Source organism: Schistosoma mansoni (assembly GCF_000237925.1).
Source record: "Schistosoma mansoni, WGS project CABG00000000 data, chromosome 7 unplaced supercontig 0100, strain Puerto Rico, whole genome shotgun sequence".
In the NCBI taxonomy this organism is placed as follows: Eukaryota; Metazoa; Platyhelminthes; class Trematoda; order Strigeidida; family Schistosomatidae; genus Schistosoma; species Schistosoma mansoni.
In genome coordinates this window covers 767,774-783,655 of record NW_017386020.1, presented here as the reverse complement: position 1 = coordinate 783,655, position 15,882 = coordinate 767,774, and the positions used below count along the sequence as shown (strand labels likewise).

The 15,882-nt window shown below is 32.9% G+C and overlaps 1 protein-coding gene and 1 non-coding gene across 2 annotated transcripts in view; both read right to left on the bottom strand.

The window, feature by feature from the left end:
- Positions 1-1,032: 1,032 nt before the first annotated feature.
- The window catches only part of Smp_144760 (monocarboxylate transporter, putative), a gene marked incomplete at its 3' end in the record, with an annotated part of 80,241 nt that continues 65,391 nt past the window's right edge, over positions 1,033-15,882 (bottom strand). The window contains exons 17-20 of the mRNA XM_018791039.1: positions 12,521-13,341; positions 10,772-11,158; positions 9,735-9,884; positions 1,033-1,125 (exon numbers count right to left, since the gene is read on the bottom strand). Of these exons, the coding sequence (XP_018645748.1) occupies positions 1,033-1,125; positions 9,735-9,884; positions 10,772-11,158; positions 12,521-13,341 (1,451 nt within the window). The remainder of the gene's footprint in view (positions 1,126-9,734; positions 9,885-10,771; positions 11,159-12,520; positions 13,342-15,882) is intronic.
- Positions 4,317-4,388, bottom strand: Smp_tRNA_01611_Pseudo_CGA.1.1. Its single transcript has one exon. It is a non-coding gene (tRNA).

Here is a 15,882-nt window from a genome sequence, read left to right as displayed (position 1 = left end):
CTGGTCGAACGTCATTGATTGTCACAGTGTTAAGATTGGAATAAGTCACGTGATAAAAAGGCGGACATAAAATCAATAAGGAATTAGCATACGTCCTTTATTTTATAAAGTCTCAACAGTTTTAAAATCTTGAAGTGGTGTATAATACAGTTAATGAATTAATACCCTTTGAATACTCTAGCCATCGAACTAGATTGGCTTCTTAACTTTCCAATATTTGTTTCCTGTTCAGGATTTAAGAGTAACAGAACTTTAGTGACTAAGTGGCAGTCATAAAATAGTTGTCTAAGTGTTCAGGCACAAGACCTCTCAGCATGTTAGTATTCAATTATAATTGTTAGATCTAGTGATAACTACGTTCACTGTCAATCACACAGTCAGAATTCAATAGTTGACATCGTTAAACTTTCATCAGTTTTGTAATACTACTACATATTTTATCCAATATTCATAGTGTGTTTACTTATCTCATCATTTGATTTAATTGACTATACTAACTACAGTTTCTTCATTGAACTTCAAAATATTTAAATAGGAAAACGTCTCCATTGAATTTAAAGCGTATTTTGTCTCATTCTAAGAGCAAAAGTCTTGATTCTTTGGAGTCCTAATGTGTATGAGGTTTAGATTGTACATTTATCAAAAGTTTTGAAATTAACGTCCTAGTAGTTGACTGATCACTGATTATTAATCATAAGTCATGTCTATCTAGTTCTGTTTGATCATAACCGAATTCTATTGACCAATTTGAATAAATAAATCCATATCTCGTACACGATAGTTTGATATTACATGGTTGCAAGTAGTCTGTAGTAATTCTTAGACCTATGGTTTTACGTTAGCTGACACTCGTCAGAAAACGTATATGTGTAATCTTGAAGAAAGTGACGCTCGATGTGAGATTCGAATCTATATTATTTGAATTTATTGTATGAGATGTTATCATTCAGCTATTTGTGAATCTACTGACATCCTGTAAGACTACAATATTTTAAATTAACTGATTACCGAGTAGTGATTATATGTCAAGGTTTACGGGTATGGATTAATAGTTTTATTAACAATATCAACACCATATATTACAGCTCTAATCATTTTTTGCTCCAGCTTCACTGAAAGAAACATCTTAAGAAGAAATTTTTATTGAGAGAAACCGAAAATTATGCAACTTAAATACGTTTTAATCCACTATTTTTTATTTATTTATTTATTTAAACACATAAATATTAGTACAAAGAAGCACCAGATAAATATGCGCCTCATAAATCTCATTTGATTTGTGTGAGGGCTGTGATACTGCTCAGGTGCCCAGACTGAAGCAGGTGGTTTTCTTAGGGGGCCACACCCGGAGCCTTTGATCTAAAGATCTGATCCACAAGGCACTGGAGCATCGTGAGGAGATGCAGTCCCATGGTAGCCAGTGACCAACGATTGGTTCATACGCCATTTATTTCCTCAGGATACTGGAGCCCATGTGCACCATTGGTTTGGAATCAGGGTTTTCCAACTCCCCTAGGTAGGTCCTCCGTATCCACCAGACCGGTTAAAGCGCCGGATATTCGCTTTTCGTCCTCTCAATTTCGTAAACAACACCCCCGCCACGAGAAGGCAATGAGTAGGACTTCCCTGGCAGAAGCTATATATTCGCGTGGCCATGTGAGAGCATTTGGAGAGGGAGAGCAGACTCTCCCCATTCTCGTCCGTACCAGGGCATTTGGGGGCAATGTAGATCAATTGAAATCAGTAGTCATTACTTATATGCCAAATAACAGTGATTTAATTAATACAATGAAAGGCTTGGAAAGTAAATAAACTGATTTCATATGTAGTGATGAAATGTAAATAGAATGCACTGAAAGTAAATGAACAGAATTTGGGTTAAGTCAATTTATAAAATTTAAGGTTAATTTCTTGATAAATGCATTCGATAATTAAGCATTACCAACATAATTGCCTCAATTTATCTAATTCTCAGTTCTGGTAGAAATCTACCATTCATATGAAGCTCGAATTCCATAGAAAACATCAATCTCTTCAAGATTTCCAGTATATATTAATGATGAGTGTTAACTACAATCAAATACAGATTCAAGGTTTCTTTTCAATTATCTCCTATCAACTGATATTAACATGAAACATCGGTTTAAGTATTTGTATTTCTGAATATCCTTTCAATTGAACTTTTAAATGTTACAAGAAGACTATCATCTAATTATACAATCTTCATAAGCCTCCTCACTAATCTCTATGCGGATAATCAAATTATTTTAAAAATGTGTAAATATAATTATGTAAGCCTTTCAATATTCATTTCGATTGTTTTAAATTAAATCATCTATTTACTTTGATTTATTTACCCATATTATATTGGTATGTATATTCACTTAGTTATATGCACATATAAGAAGAGGAGTGATAACAGTATAAACGTTCATATCCTTTGATTAATATCAAGTTTGTTTTTATTCGAATACAATGACAGACAGCAAAGGTAAAAATGTTAAGTTGAGCATAGTAGTTTGGGAGTTTTTGTATAGTTTATACTTGGAATAGATTCGTTAAAGATTTGCTAAGGTGATATTGTGAAGACAATTACACTACTTTGAATTGATATTAACTAAAGAAACATTGAAAAGCATACCAGTTTGAGTCTTTTCTTCATTGCCCAAATACTAGCCTATACAAAATGAAGTTGATTAGAATAAAATCTGGCTACAGGACTCAATCCAATTAAAATATCTTATAAACAGTGAACAACTTTTATTAATTAAGTTCATTTTCAATAAAGTGAAATCTTAATCTATTGTTATCCGTAATTTATAGACTTAATACAAGAACTGATTGAATACAAAGGTGAAGTCTTTTCATTAGTTTTAAGAAATGCTTCTCGAAATCACCCTCCAGTGAATTAAACTTTACAATTAGGTTGGATTCCTCGGAGAAATATTGAAAACTAGGTATCACTGAACTGCTGCCTCATCCAAATTTATGACTCTTCGACTCTTCATTCACTAGTCATCCATCACTCTCACCTTGTACACACACAATTGACAATAAATGTGTTACATTCAGAAATGGTAAAATTCAATCTTTAATCAATGGGTAGAAGTTAGTAACTTTATAACCGGTGGCATTCAAATGAATACAAACTCTTATCACAATGTTCTCCTTAGTAACTAATAAGTATTCAATTACATTTATTTAGTTTATAATTTTTAATGAGATTCGGTAAACTTTCAAAAGTAATTTCACAATCAGTTAAAAGTTGGAATTATCGATTATCTTCAATTAATCTATATAAGAAAGACTTATTTCTTATGCATATAATTTAATGATTATTCATTATTATTAGTATTATATGTTAATTTGTAATTATAGTTGTGATCAAATGAGGTGATAGGATTACTAATGTTAACAGATCAATAAGATAAGGTAACAGATTACATTATGCATGCCAATCATAGTTACTTACTGAATCGAATTTCTTTATTGCATTGATTCATACAAATATGCATAGATACAAAATATACACATAACAGTCACAACTAATTTTGAAATAAAAGAAAATAATTAAGAATGAAATAACACCTCATCACTTCATAATTACCTCTGTTTAAAGTACATTACTAAAGATATGATAACCTCACGCGCGAATGTTTAACCTCTAGATCACTGAGTTGGCATCCGACGGTGTTAATGCTAACTTCAATCAATTCATAATCTTGTTCAGCCTTTAATTCATTGTCTGAGGTCGATGACCGTCTCACACATAGTTTAGTGAGTAGTTATTCAAGTCAAACGGTAGCCTCGGAATACCACTGCTCCGAGAGTAACCATTTAACATTATCGAAGAATATTTTTAAGTCGCTATTTTACATGTATATATTGTCTAATAAATTATTCTCCCAGTCTAAAAAACAGATAACTATGGACATAGTGATAATATCTGATTGTTTTAATTTTCAGAATGGGAATCTTTAATATTCTCAGGATTTATTAAGGATCGATAATTACTTAATTGATCTAATTAATACTTTTTTCAGTCACTATTCTACTAGCTAATGAATAAGGATTATTATATTATGATTGACTACTTATTGTACAAAAATAAATGTTAACTTCTTACTAGTCTGTTTTACTTCAATAAGAATTTATAGTCAGATTTTTGACAATCATTATATATATACAACAAATATAGAATCTTTCAAAGTTGAAATCATGAGTCAATTGAAGCTAGACCACCATCGAAAACCTGGAAGCACTGGACGGCCGTTTCGTCCTATTATGGGACTCCTCAGCAGTGCGCTTCCACGAACCCACTCTCGCGGGATTCGAACCCAGGACCTACCGGTTTCGAGCCGAAGCCCCTAATCGATAGACCACTGAGCTGGCATGATTTCAACTTTGAAAAATACTGAAATCTCCACAAATCCCCTTCTAAATATAGAATCGTTTGAAACAACAAGTCATTGCATAATTGACACCCAGCATGAATGTAATGTTTACATTGATTCTTAACTGCTTCCGAAAAGAGACAACTTGTAAGTAGTTGATTAATTGTTAACTATCATACATAAAATTCGAAAATTCAATCATAAGTGAATGATTATTCGTTTGTTTGCTTGTTTTTAGTTTAGATACAATTTCTGTTGACTTCAACATTTATTAAGAATGTGCATAGACTATAAATAGCGGTAGTTATAGTGATTTCAAATGTTCATCTAATTATTTAGTCGGCTATAAATTTCAGCCCAATCGATCTTTACTTTGAGTGACTGAGTAGTATCACATAACTCAAGTATAATTCAAAATTAACTTTTGAGATGATGTAGAGAATATATATTATTCAGTGATCGCCGCTAGACATAAAGGTCTTGTTGTCAACCACTGATTAATTCGTGGGGATTCACTACTGCAGAGTCTCATACTGGAACGAAATAAATGTTCATTACTTCCCAGTTTTCAATGGTTTTCTAGCTAGAGTCCATTTGTTATACAAGCTATAAAATTCAACAGTCTCCACAAACCACTAAAAATAAAATTGTTGAACTCTATGGATTTTTCTAATCTGTGTATGATGATGTATCAAGTAACGAAATAAGTCAAAAGTTGAATGGTGTTCTGTTGGGACTAAGCAAATATATATGCATATTGCAATGTGTATTTACTAGACAACTGATTCATAATATCTTCTTATTGTCCTAATCTTAAGCTTTTATTTAACTTATTAGCTATTGCCATTGCATTTCACAGTTCATAAATTAAGGTAGATTAATCATAAAATTTTTGCTCAAGTTTATACTGCAAATTGTTTTTTTTGTTTTTCTGTAGTGATCTATGTTTTATGACTAGTTATGTTTTAGCATTTCTGTTCTAATTGGTGAATTGAGAACGTATGAGAATCTCAAGTTTAGGATATTTACATGATTATCTTGAAAAGTGCTTGAAAGGGTCAGAATTAATCATAACAGAAGCAAAACGGTAACATATCCCTTATATTAGATGACGATCATATTGTGTTAAGTTGGATGAATTTCAAGTTTTAATTGATAGCTTCTTATTAACTAATAATTAACAAGGTGTTTGAAATTACAAACAATCAAAAAACGTTAATCAGCACATCCAAAGTCGATGAATAAAGGATGGTGGATAACCGAGTTAAGAAAACGCTAATGAAATATAATTCCAGATGAAAGCGAATCTCTGCAAAACCATCCTTTTAACTTAAGATTGTATAACGATACATTAAACCATAAGAGATGACTTTCAGTTGAGGATAAACTAGATTATCAGTAGCCATAGATAAATCAACATAAGCGTTACGATCTTTCACAATATGAAGAGTCTTCAGTCATGATAGCTGCAAGTGTCCATAACTATGTGTGTTGTGGACATGTTCGGTGAGGCGTAGCCAGAAATGACAGATGAAAACACAAATATGATGAAATATAAAGCGTGAAATGTTGTGTTAAGAAAATCACACTCCATCAAACAGTTCTCACACACACAGAAAATGGACGGGAGAACGATCGAAAGTATTGGATACAATTTCTTGTGCATAGGAACATTGTGAGTAACCCCTGCCAACTGTTATTTGTGGAATTAATCGAGGTTTGAGTGACACAAAATTGAATACGTAATTAAGTTGACCAAATTTGGAAGATATGACCTACTGAAATTCGACTAGATTTTCAAAGCTACAATAGCTCACTGTAGGGAATAAAAAATGACTATTGTGTTCCATATCAAGATATAATTAATTTGAAGTTGGATTTATAAACTATTTATTCATGAATGAAATCCAACTGTATACTTCATATACAATTGAACGAAATTCTTTGTAATATCGAATTCTCATGTATCTGAAATGGATTCACTTAGACTACTGACCATATTTCAACTTGGTTGATAGAATTCGGTCATCACTAAGAAGGACTAGACAGACAAGGCATTAGTTTCTACCAGTAATCAATCAATATAGACATTGAGTTAGATTTTATCGATTCATAATGTATAACAAATTCATCAGAATATGTAAAACGTCAAAAAACATTTTCGTATACATAAATGTTTACTGGTTTTTTAGGCATGAATACATATTTTGATATTAGCTTAAAAAATAACTAATTTTTAAAGCAGTAATAACTCAGTGTTAGATACAAGAAAAACGTTTTTATGTAGATGTCAGTTTTGACTACCCTTCAGTCTGTAGATAGACAGAAAGACATTCGATCTCATTTTCAGTCGTTCACATTTATGTAACAAATGGAAAAAAAGTCATCATATTATTGGAATACATCCGACTAAGGATTTTGATTTCTCTGAAGTAACTTCAAAAATTGTATTAAATAAACAACAAACATCAATGAATTTGTCGTTTAGCTTGATGCCATGATCGAACCAATTAGTCAGATTTACGCAATTAATTACTATTCAATCTAGACATATCGTGTTTCTGCGTGCATATGTTAGCTCAAGGCTAACTGGTAGGTGAGATATGAGCAAGCCATTAATGTAATTCACTAAAATTTGGCTTAAATATTTGAGGGAAATACACATGTACATGTACCAACTAGTTGTATACATTTCCATTTGAGTTGTCAATATAGCTTTATAGTTATTTTCATCTTCTTACTCATTCAGTATGTTGGGTTTGAGTATAGAAAAGTGAATGTAATTAAACGAATCAAACTTCAGTTATGAAACATGAACATTTATTCATTACACGTCTATCTTCTGTGAATGAGATATCCTAGTTATACCGTCGATCCACATTTCAATAAAATATCTAGGAATGCAATATTCATTTTTTTGTCCAAGGGGAATTCAATAAATCAATGACAGATATCGATAGTTGAGTCCAAGTTTAATTTTCCTATCAAAATTTCGTGTTCGTCGACAAAACAGCTGAAATTCAAGAGCAAAAGACGTGCTGAAGACACAGTTTTATGACCAAACTAATTAAATTTTGATTACAAAGTGAGAATTCATTTTATTATCGTCCTGAGTGAATTCATTAGATTACATACAGGTATATGAGTTACATGCACATCGGTAACACAATGGTATTATCCCATGCATTGCACAACATACATATAAGTATATTCACCAACCTGGGAACGTAGACACTCACCGTTCCCTTGGAAACGTATTTGCTACACCAGACTGTCTCTTACTCATTACTTGTATATCATTCAGCCCATGGCTACCGCCACAGTACTTCCTGACACACACATAGACATAAGCATTCTCTCGGTAGAGGCTGTTGGCCGCTTCCCCTTAGTATTTGCTACCATATCCTTTAATTATGTTTTTGACCTGATAGATTAAGCCGCTAACTTTATTAAACACAGGGCAGACAATATTTCAGCCAACGATTCCATTGTACGACATTACACGTACAACCTTTACACACACCTACACAGACCCGGGGACTTATGCAATTCTTATACATAAGCGCAAACATCAGGTGACGCGGTGAGATTAAGTGGGCCTCCAGTAGAACCCAAGATTGTCAGAGTGAGTGATCAGTCCGACCTCCATCGACCACTTAAGTTGGCTAACAAAGTCGCCCCTATTTTCCAGCAGCGCTGCGAGGAGACCTTAGGTCGTATTTTGCTGCCATGTCTCCACAGATAGACTTGAAATTCATCGTTTCGACCTCTTGGCAAAATTTTAAATGAAAACTACTGACAAGTTCTATATTGAGACAAAACAATTGTTCAGTGTTTTGTGGTTCTTAATCAAATCCCACCTAATGTCAATTCGCGAAACAAACTATTTAAAGATATTTCAAAATTCTATTTAAGAAAATAACAGAACATTTATTATGATGCTGTGAAGTTGCTTAAAGATGACTACTATAATTGGGAGAAACTAAGGAGAACATTGTCTTTCCATCCTATTTAATTAATTTATCTGCATTCTAATGAGTATATTCCTGGTGAAACGTGCATTGATGAGAGCTGAGATTGTTTCAAAGTGTCGACCTTTGGGGTATTGAGTTCGAAAACAGTTATAACATAGATTTCATAGCTTTGTTTAATGGACGATCGATCTTTCGGTTGGTTAATGATTCTAAAAATGCAATCATTATAGTTAAATTTTAAACGATATTGGTTGAGGGGATTTCGTCTAACAAAACAAATCTGAAAGAGGACAGAAATTGATTTTGTTTTCTATATGTATTTCAAAATAATTTGATGGTTATCTGAAATATTCAACTTGGTTCTTCGTAGATGGTAAAAAAACATTCGACCAGTCTAAAGGATGTTTTCATTTTGAACCGAAATCATGTGGAGAAACTAAAAAAAGGTATATCATTTTATTCCTATTTGAACTTACTATACAAGGTAAGGTGTAGAGTGACAATACAACGTCACTAACGATTAACTACGGATAGGAAGTTATTATTACTAAATAGTCGATATTCTTCAAAACATCAGATATGAAAATGATTGTGAGTAAACTGATTATTATTGAATAACTAGTACTTTGTTGTTAAGCCGCCTCCTACTTCAAGTACCGACCATTAAAGTAAATGTTTTTACATGAAAATGAAGATAGATTTTATTAACAGCAATGAATGTTAAACGGTGACTGTACGATTCTTAACTAAAATTTCTTTAGTTCGAACCCTGTTTCGTCTATTTCAGTCTAGACATCAACTAACTTTAATCAACTGTTTTCTTTTTAACCGTTAATGACTACAAGGATCAATTAACTTTAAATATTTTATGTAATTGATTTTCTTGAAAATAAATAGACAAATAGCAACAACAAAAAAAACAAACAAACGGTATACATCTGTTGAAATCTTTCAAATCGAACAATTTTTTTAAAAATTTTTTGACAAACTTATAAACACAAACGAGTTCATCAAATTTTCACACACACACACACACGATGAGACCAGCATCAAAAAATGAAATTTAAAGAAAGAAAAAAAACACTGACAAATTACACAACCAACAAAAAAAAACATCGATGACATTCGATTTGTTTTGTTTCGAAAAAAAAAACATAACATTAAGTCAATAAATCAATCAATTAATCAATAAATTATCAAATATAATAAACATGAATTAATTAAAATCAAATTAACAGAATGAATGAAAAGACAGATTAGTGGTAGTAGTAGGAGTAAGAGTAGTAGTGAAAGTATTTGCTAGAATATGGTTAATATCAAAGAAAGTAATAAGTAAATGAAATTTCTTCACAGAAACAACAAATACGATGATGGCAGCGGTGGCGTCAGCAATAGCAGCAGTAGTAACAACAATGAAAGCAATAATATGAGGCATCTTAACGATAGCATCATCATGATAGTTATCATCAATAGTAAATGTACATAACAATGATAAAAATGAACAAGCAGTAAGTGACTAAGAAACAATAACAGAAGAGAAATTGATTATGTGCGTAAGAGGTATAGTTATAGTTAAAAGCAAAATTATAACGATTGAGTTGTAGAAAAACAGGAAACTGTCAAGAAGAACCTACATGAATAATGTGAGATTTAACGATAAGGATAATAACAACACAGAAGTAGTAGTAATCACATTAGTCTCAATGTTACAAATCATTTACACATGAATCAATCCATAAGAAAAGGAAGGGAAATAGAGAGAGAGAGGACAAGCGAAGAGACCAAGTTATTTACATAATGAGATGAAAGAAAACCAGTATCTGTCGTAAGCAATATAGAAACGAGACAAATTTCAAAGGAAGAAAACTCAATACACAATACATTAACATTGTCTTATATTTCACAGAAGTTTAAGTGTATATATTATTGGTAGTATAGCAAATCCAACAAGTACACACATAAGGATGGGATGGAAATAGTGGGATAGAAGTAGAAAAATAAAAGTGTGATACCTTTTGAATAGAATGTTCGACTAGTTATGCATATTTCTTTATAATTACAAGCAACAGACAACACAGAGATGATTATTATGTGACGTAGATAAAGCAATAAAATAGTAAAGAGAATAGACCTTGGATAAGATTTAGCATATAAAAATAGTGTTTAATTAGTGTTGTTATCGTTATTAGTTTGTTCTCTGTTAGTATCTTTTTTATGGTTATTATTATTACTACCACTACCGCTACCAAGAGTGTGATCAAGATTAGCATCATTGTTATCTTCATTTGTACTAGTTGGTGTTGTGCTGTTTGTAGTACCAGTACCAGAAGTAGTTGTAGCAGTGGAGCTAGTAGCAGTAGTGATAATCGTCGTCGTCGTAGTAGTAACAGGATTTCTTTGTACATTAACAGTATCCTCATCAACATTAACATCATTTGTCACATCTATAGTAAACTTATCCTCAACAATTGGCGTATTTAATTCAAATGGTTTAGAAGTTCTACGACGTTTATGCTTTATGCCATCTTTGCGTGAATTGATATTACGTAGAGATGAAGATGAAGAACCATTAGTTGGCACTGAATCACCAGTAGTATCTTGATTAAAGCTGGATTCTGATGTTGGTATACTACTATCAATATTGGTACCGGGTTCTGTTAATAATAATGTACCAGATTCCAATTGATTAACTCTTGTATATTGATCGACATCTTGTTCATCATCTTCATAATCTTCCTCTTCTTCTTCTACAACTGGTTCTAAACCAGGATCTTCTTTGACCTCTAAGACCTTGAGTAAGTTGGGTAGTTTGAGAAGGGCGGGGGAAAGAGAAAACGTAAGAAAATAAGCCCGGTAGATTAGATAAGAAATTACACAAAAACTTAAAGCTGTACATTATCGAATAATATTTTTTACGAAACTAGCTACAAAAACGTGAGTTAGCTAAATCCATTCTTATCGAACCAATTCTCCATGAGAGGTTCTCGAAACATTCTATTTGAGCAGAGTGTTCATTATTAGATTCGTAACAAAATATTCCAAAATCAAGAACAGTGCAAATTTGTATATTCACAAAATCCCAATCAGCAAGCCACTACCACTTTATCTACACTGATTAACAAACAGTACTGTGTTCGTCTCAACTTCAGTCTAAGTAGAAGTCTATCGATCTAATTGTTAGATGATTACAAGTTTAAGTGACCTGATATAGCATACACAATTGTTTGATATTAGAAAGATGAATGAAACCAATAGAAAACCCTGGACATAGCTATCGTGCTTGCAACCGCTTGTCGGCGAAACCGGTGTAAAATTTCATCATTGACCAATCAAACGGTTAGACAAGTGAAACTATTCAGATGAAACGGTGGATATTTCCAATTGAAAAGTAGATTGGTAAACGCATAAACTAGCGTTATACGCTGTGAGGTAAAAAAGATTTTTTGAAGATTACAAAACATTCTGCTCAGATTTGTGTGTCTTTATACGTATAACTTTGTTTTCACATTTTATTAATGTACATGTTTGCGTGAACCAGTTTGAAAATGCAGGTTTAACCAGCTGACGAAGTACGGTTACAAAACTTTAAGCAACGAACCTTAAGTTCCCATAAATAAAGGTAAATTGTTCAAAGTAGACAGTAACTTTCTACGCACCACACTACAAAACGTAACTATATTAGACTTGTTGTTGGTTCGTCAACTTATTCATTACTGACTTAGTTTTGGTAAGATTAAAGTTTTATTACCTAACTTAAAGACTGATTATTCAAGACATACATGCAACACTTTGATCAAAACTAATTATGAAATATTGATTAGGAAACTCCAGGTTGTTTCCCGCTGAATTTTAATGTGTTGTATACTGATGTCATAGTTATGTTTAAAGGGCGGCTATATTGCATTTAAAGTATTCAAATTTCGTAAGTGTTCCATACTGATACAACCCCTTTACATCTAACCGATTAAAGTCAATCGTTTCGATTTAAAATAAACAGTTATTAACTGTAAATATCTACGAAACAATTGAAGAAATTATCAAGAATAGTATTTCGATATTTGTTATATATTTATATACATATATATATATATCCTTCTTTTTGAGACTTAATTTCTAATATCAAAAAAGAAACTCCATAAAAGCTCTACTCACTTCAACAGATTGAGCTGGAAGTGACAATGATACTACAGGAGTGGGAACTGTACCACCACCAGTGACTACAGATGCAGGAATAACAGCAGCGGGCAATTTCAAACCACCGACATTGACCAAAGAAACAGACTCATCTGTCATAGGTATTGTTGTACCAGTAGCATTAGTAGTGGTATCCAATGTCTTATTATCCAACAATCCAGTGACAATACCACTGGCAGCTAATGTCGATGCTGGCTCTGTTGAGAAAATCATATGATGACCGGATGATATCGGCAGACAATTTACAGAAGATTGAGGAATAACAGATGGTGATAATTGATCAGTGGTTGTAGTCTGTGACTTCAGGGCATCGATCACTGTCAATGAAGTTGAAGGTGGTACTACCGTCGGTTGGTTTACCGCATAATGACTGTCGACGACGTCAACACGTCGGCTAGTAGATATAGGATCAACTGCTGTCATACAATTCACGTCTATGGATTGATATTCACTGACCATATTACCCAGTTGTTGTTGCTGTATATAATATTCATGATCAGTCGTCGGCAATGTCGGTGAAATGGTATTATATTCATAACCATAGTTTGTATGATCCACATGATTTGGCACTAACTCAGTGGGATTGTATGATGATATTGGCTTATTGGAAAATCCTCTTTTTGACAACCAACGTAAAGGACAGCCAAGAAGACAAGAGGTAAACAAAGCAGAAGCAGAAAATATAAAAGCCATAGATGATGCGTTATGCGCTGGAGCATTATACACTGTAGAAATACTGAATGGTGGTGTTTTATCTATTTGTAAATCTCTTAAATAACCTAGGAAAGAAAAATAAGCAAAAAACATCAAGAAGTGAGTGAAAAAATTCAATCGGAAAACGCGAAACTGTCACATTCTTCTCTATGCTACTTATAAGTAGGATTGATTTTGTTAAGTTACGAAAATGGCAATGAGATGGAGGAGAAGAATGATGAGGATGAGCAGAGGACATGCATTAACACAAAAACAGATGATAATGAAACAAAATTTGATTTCAGTAAATTACAGCATTGTTTATTGACATGAAAAAGTAGCCTTTTCTTGTTTCAAATCATTTAAATTGAATTACAGAATGAAAGAACAATCGAAAAAACTGAGAAATCGATCAGAAATTACGCACACACACAACAATATCTGTGTATGCGTAAGAGAACGGAAAACGATCTCTAAACCGACAGGATTAATTTAGAATGAATAAGTTTTATTCAAATCATAATCCGTTCTTTGAAATAGAGAGGGGAATCATATACATAAGTTAGAAATGTTTAAGTAAAGTCGGATATTGGCTAAAAGTGGAACCTAAGACGCGAATTTCATCCTATGTAAGTCGAATGTACCTACTGAGTCCAACCCCTAATAAAAACAAAGCGAAAATTGAAGCCCTGACAATCAAAATAAGTGGGCAGTGGTTCAAATGGCTAAATTTCTCTTTTAAACTATAGTTCTTATTTTGACGTTCTACTAATCATCCGGAACTAACTGACTTAATCAAGATATATCAATGACGGATGGATTGAAGTTAGGCATTTACACTGTTGGATACCGGCTCAGGGGTCTAGAGGTCAATCTTTGGCGCGAGTCCCGTGTATGTGCGCACAACTGGAGAGTCCTATACTGTGATGAAAAGGCCTTCCAGTGCTTCCACGTTTTCAATGATAGTCTAGCTTATATCAACTCGTAATTTCAACTCTCTAGACATATTTGTTGAGAATGATTGCTTTTTGAAAACCTGGAATATTAGATAAGTTGATTGGAGTGTGATATGACCGTAAGCAAAACATTTCAATTCCTATGATGAAATAATACCATTGAATATACAAGTGTAAAACGAAAGTAAGGTGCTTAAGCTAAATAGCTAATATTTCCTTAGACATTTTACCTACAAACGGAAGACGAAACATCGAATCACTTCCAGCTTATACATATTCCCTAATATGATCCATGAATAGTCAGTAATTGTGATACACAAAACCAGTGAGTATGAGTATCACAGGTCCTAAAACACTCTTATCTACTGAGCTCTCTGGTAATATCCTCAGTTTTTTTTCGGATCATCCAATAGAACAAAAAAGTCTTTCCATCGAGTACTCCCACGTGGTAAGTAAGCGTTAACCAACGAGAAAAGCTTCCAATGAAACACACTTGAATTCATTTTATGTACTGTGACATCATTTATTTATTATAAAGTGATACAACTATATCTCGATTTATTCATTAAGACATTGGTAAAAGTTGGATAAAACTTATTAATCAAAGAATAACATTGAAATGAAATGAAGACATCTTTTCAACAAAGAAGGTGATGATGATGATGATGATGATGATGATGATGATGATGATGATGATGATGATAATGACGAATAATAAATCGATATATTACATTACATAATACTATACAAAGACGAAATTATCAAAATTAATTGTATTACAATGTGATTATAAAGAATACAATGAGAAATCATTGTTTATCAAATCTATCAGAGGAATTAAACCAGATCAAAAATTAAATGGGATTTAATACAGAGGAAATAATCACTTCTTACTACATTATCTTTCTTAGATACCAGATAAAAACTCTGAGTAGGGGTGATAAAATAATAATAAAGAAATGTTAAATAAGCTTTATTTTAAATTAATTTAATGTATGTACTATTATTATGATTGAAATTTACTTAGAATTGTTTGTTTGGATCTTCCCATTGATGTTTTTAGGACTGCAACTGGTCAGTCTCTAATTGGCATATGTGCATACTGTGCGTATTGCCTCGATATAGCCTTAATTCACAAGCATGGTAAGCAAAGATGGATAGTGGCTAGTAGTGGAATCCAGTTTCATTCAAGGTCTCTAACCATCGGTTGCTACCATCTCGCGGGTTCCAATCACGTAGTCTAAACTTACCAACATGGCTTGTTCACTTGTCACTGACTTTATGGATTTGTGCCACTTTTTGGTCTGGCCGCCCCTAGCTTTCTTCCAACCTACTCTACACCACAAAACATTGCACGTCAGGGAAGTCGGTGGTTAGGCATACGTAACCCATGTCCCAGCCATCTCAACCGATGAAGTTTCACTACTTCATCAATCGATTTGCCATCCTTACCTAGTACCCGTTTCTTAACGACTGCATTACTTACTCGGTGGTGTTGACCATGAGGTGCTAACTCAATGATCTATAGATATCATGTTCACTGTTATGCTCTCAGGTCATAGATTCTTTTCAATGTAAAGTTGTGTGATGTTTCTTTTGACAGTAATAAACTAGAGAAACAGTTTTCTAGAGCCCAGACTAAGAAATTAACAGCAATTCTTAATTTAAGAA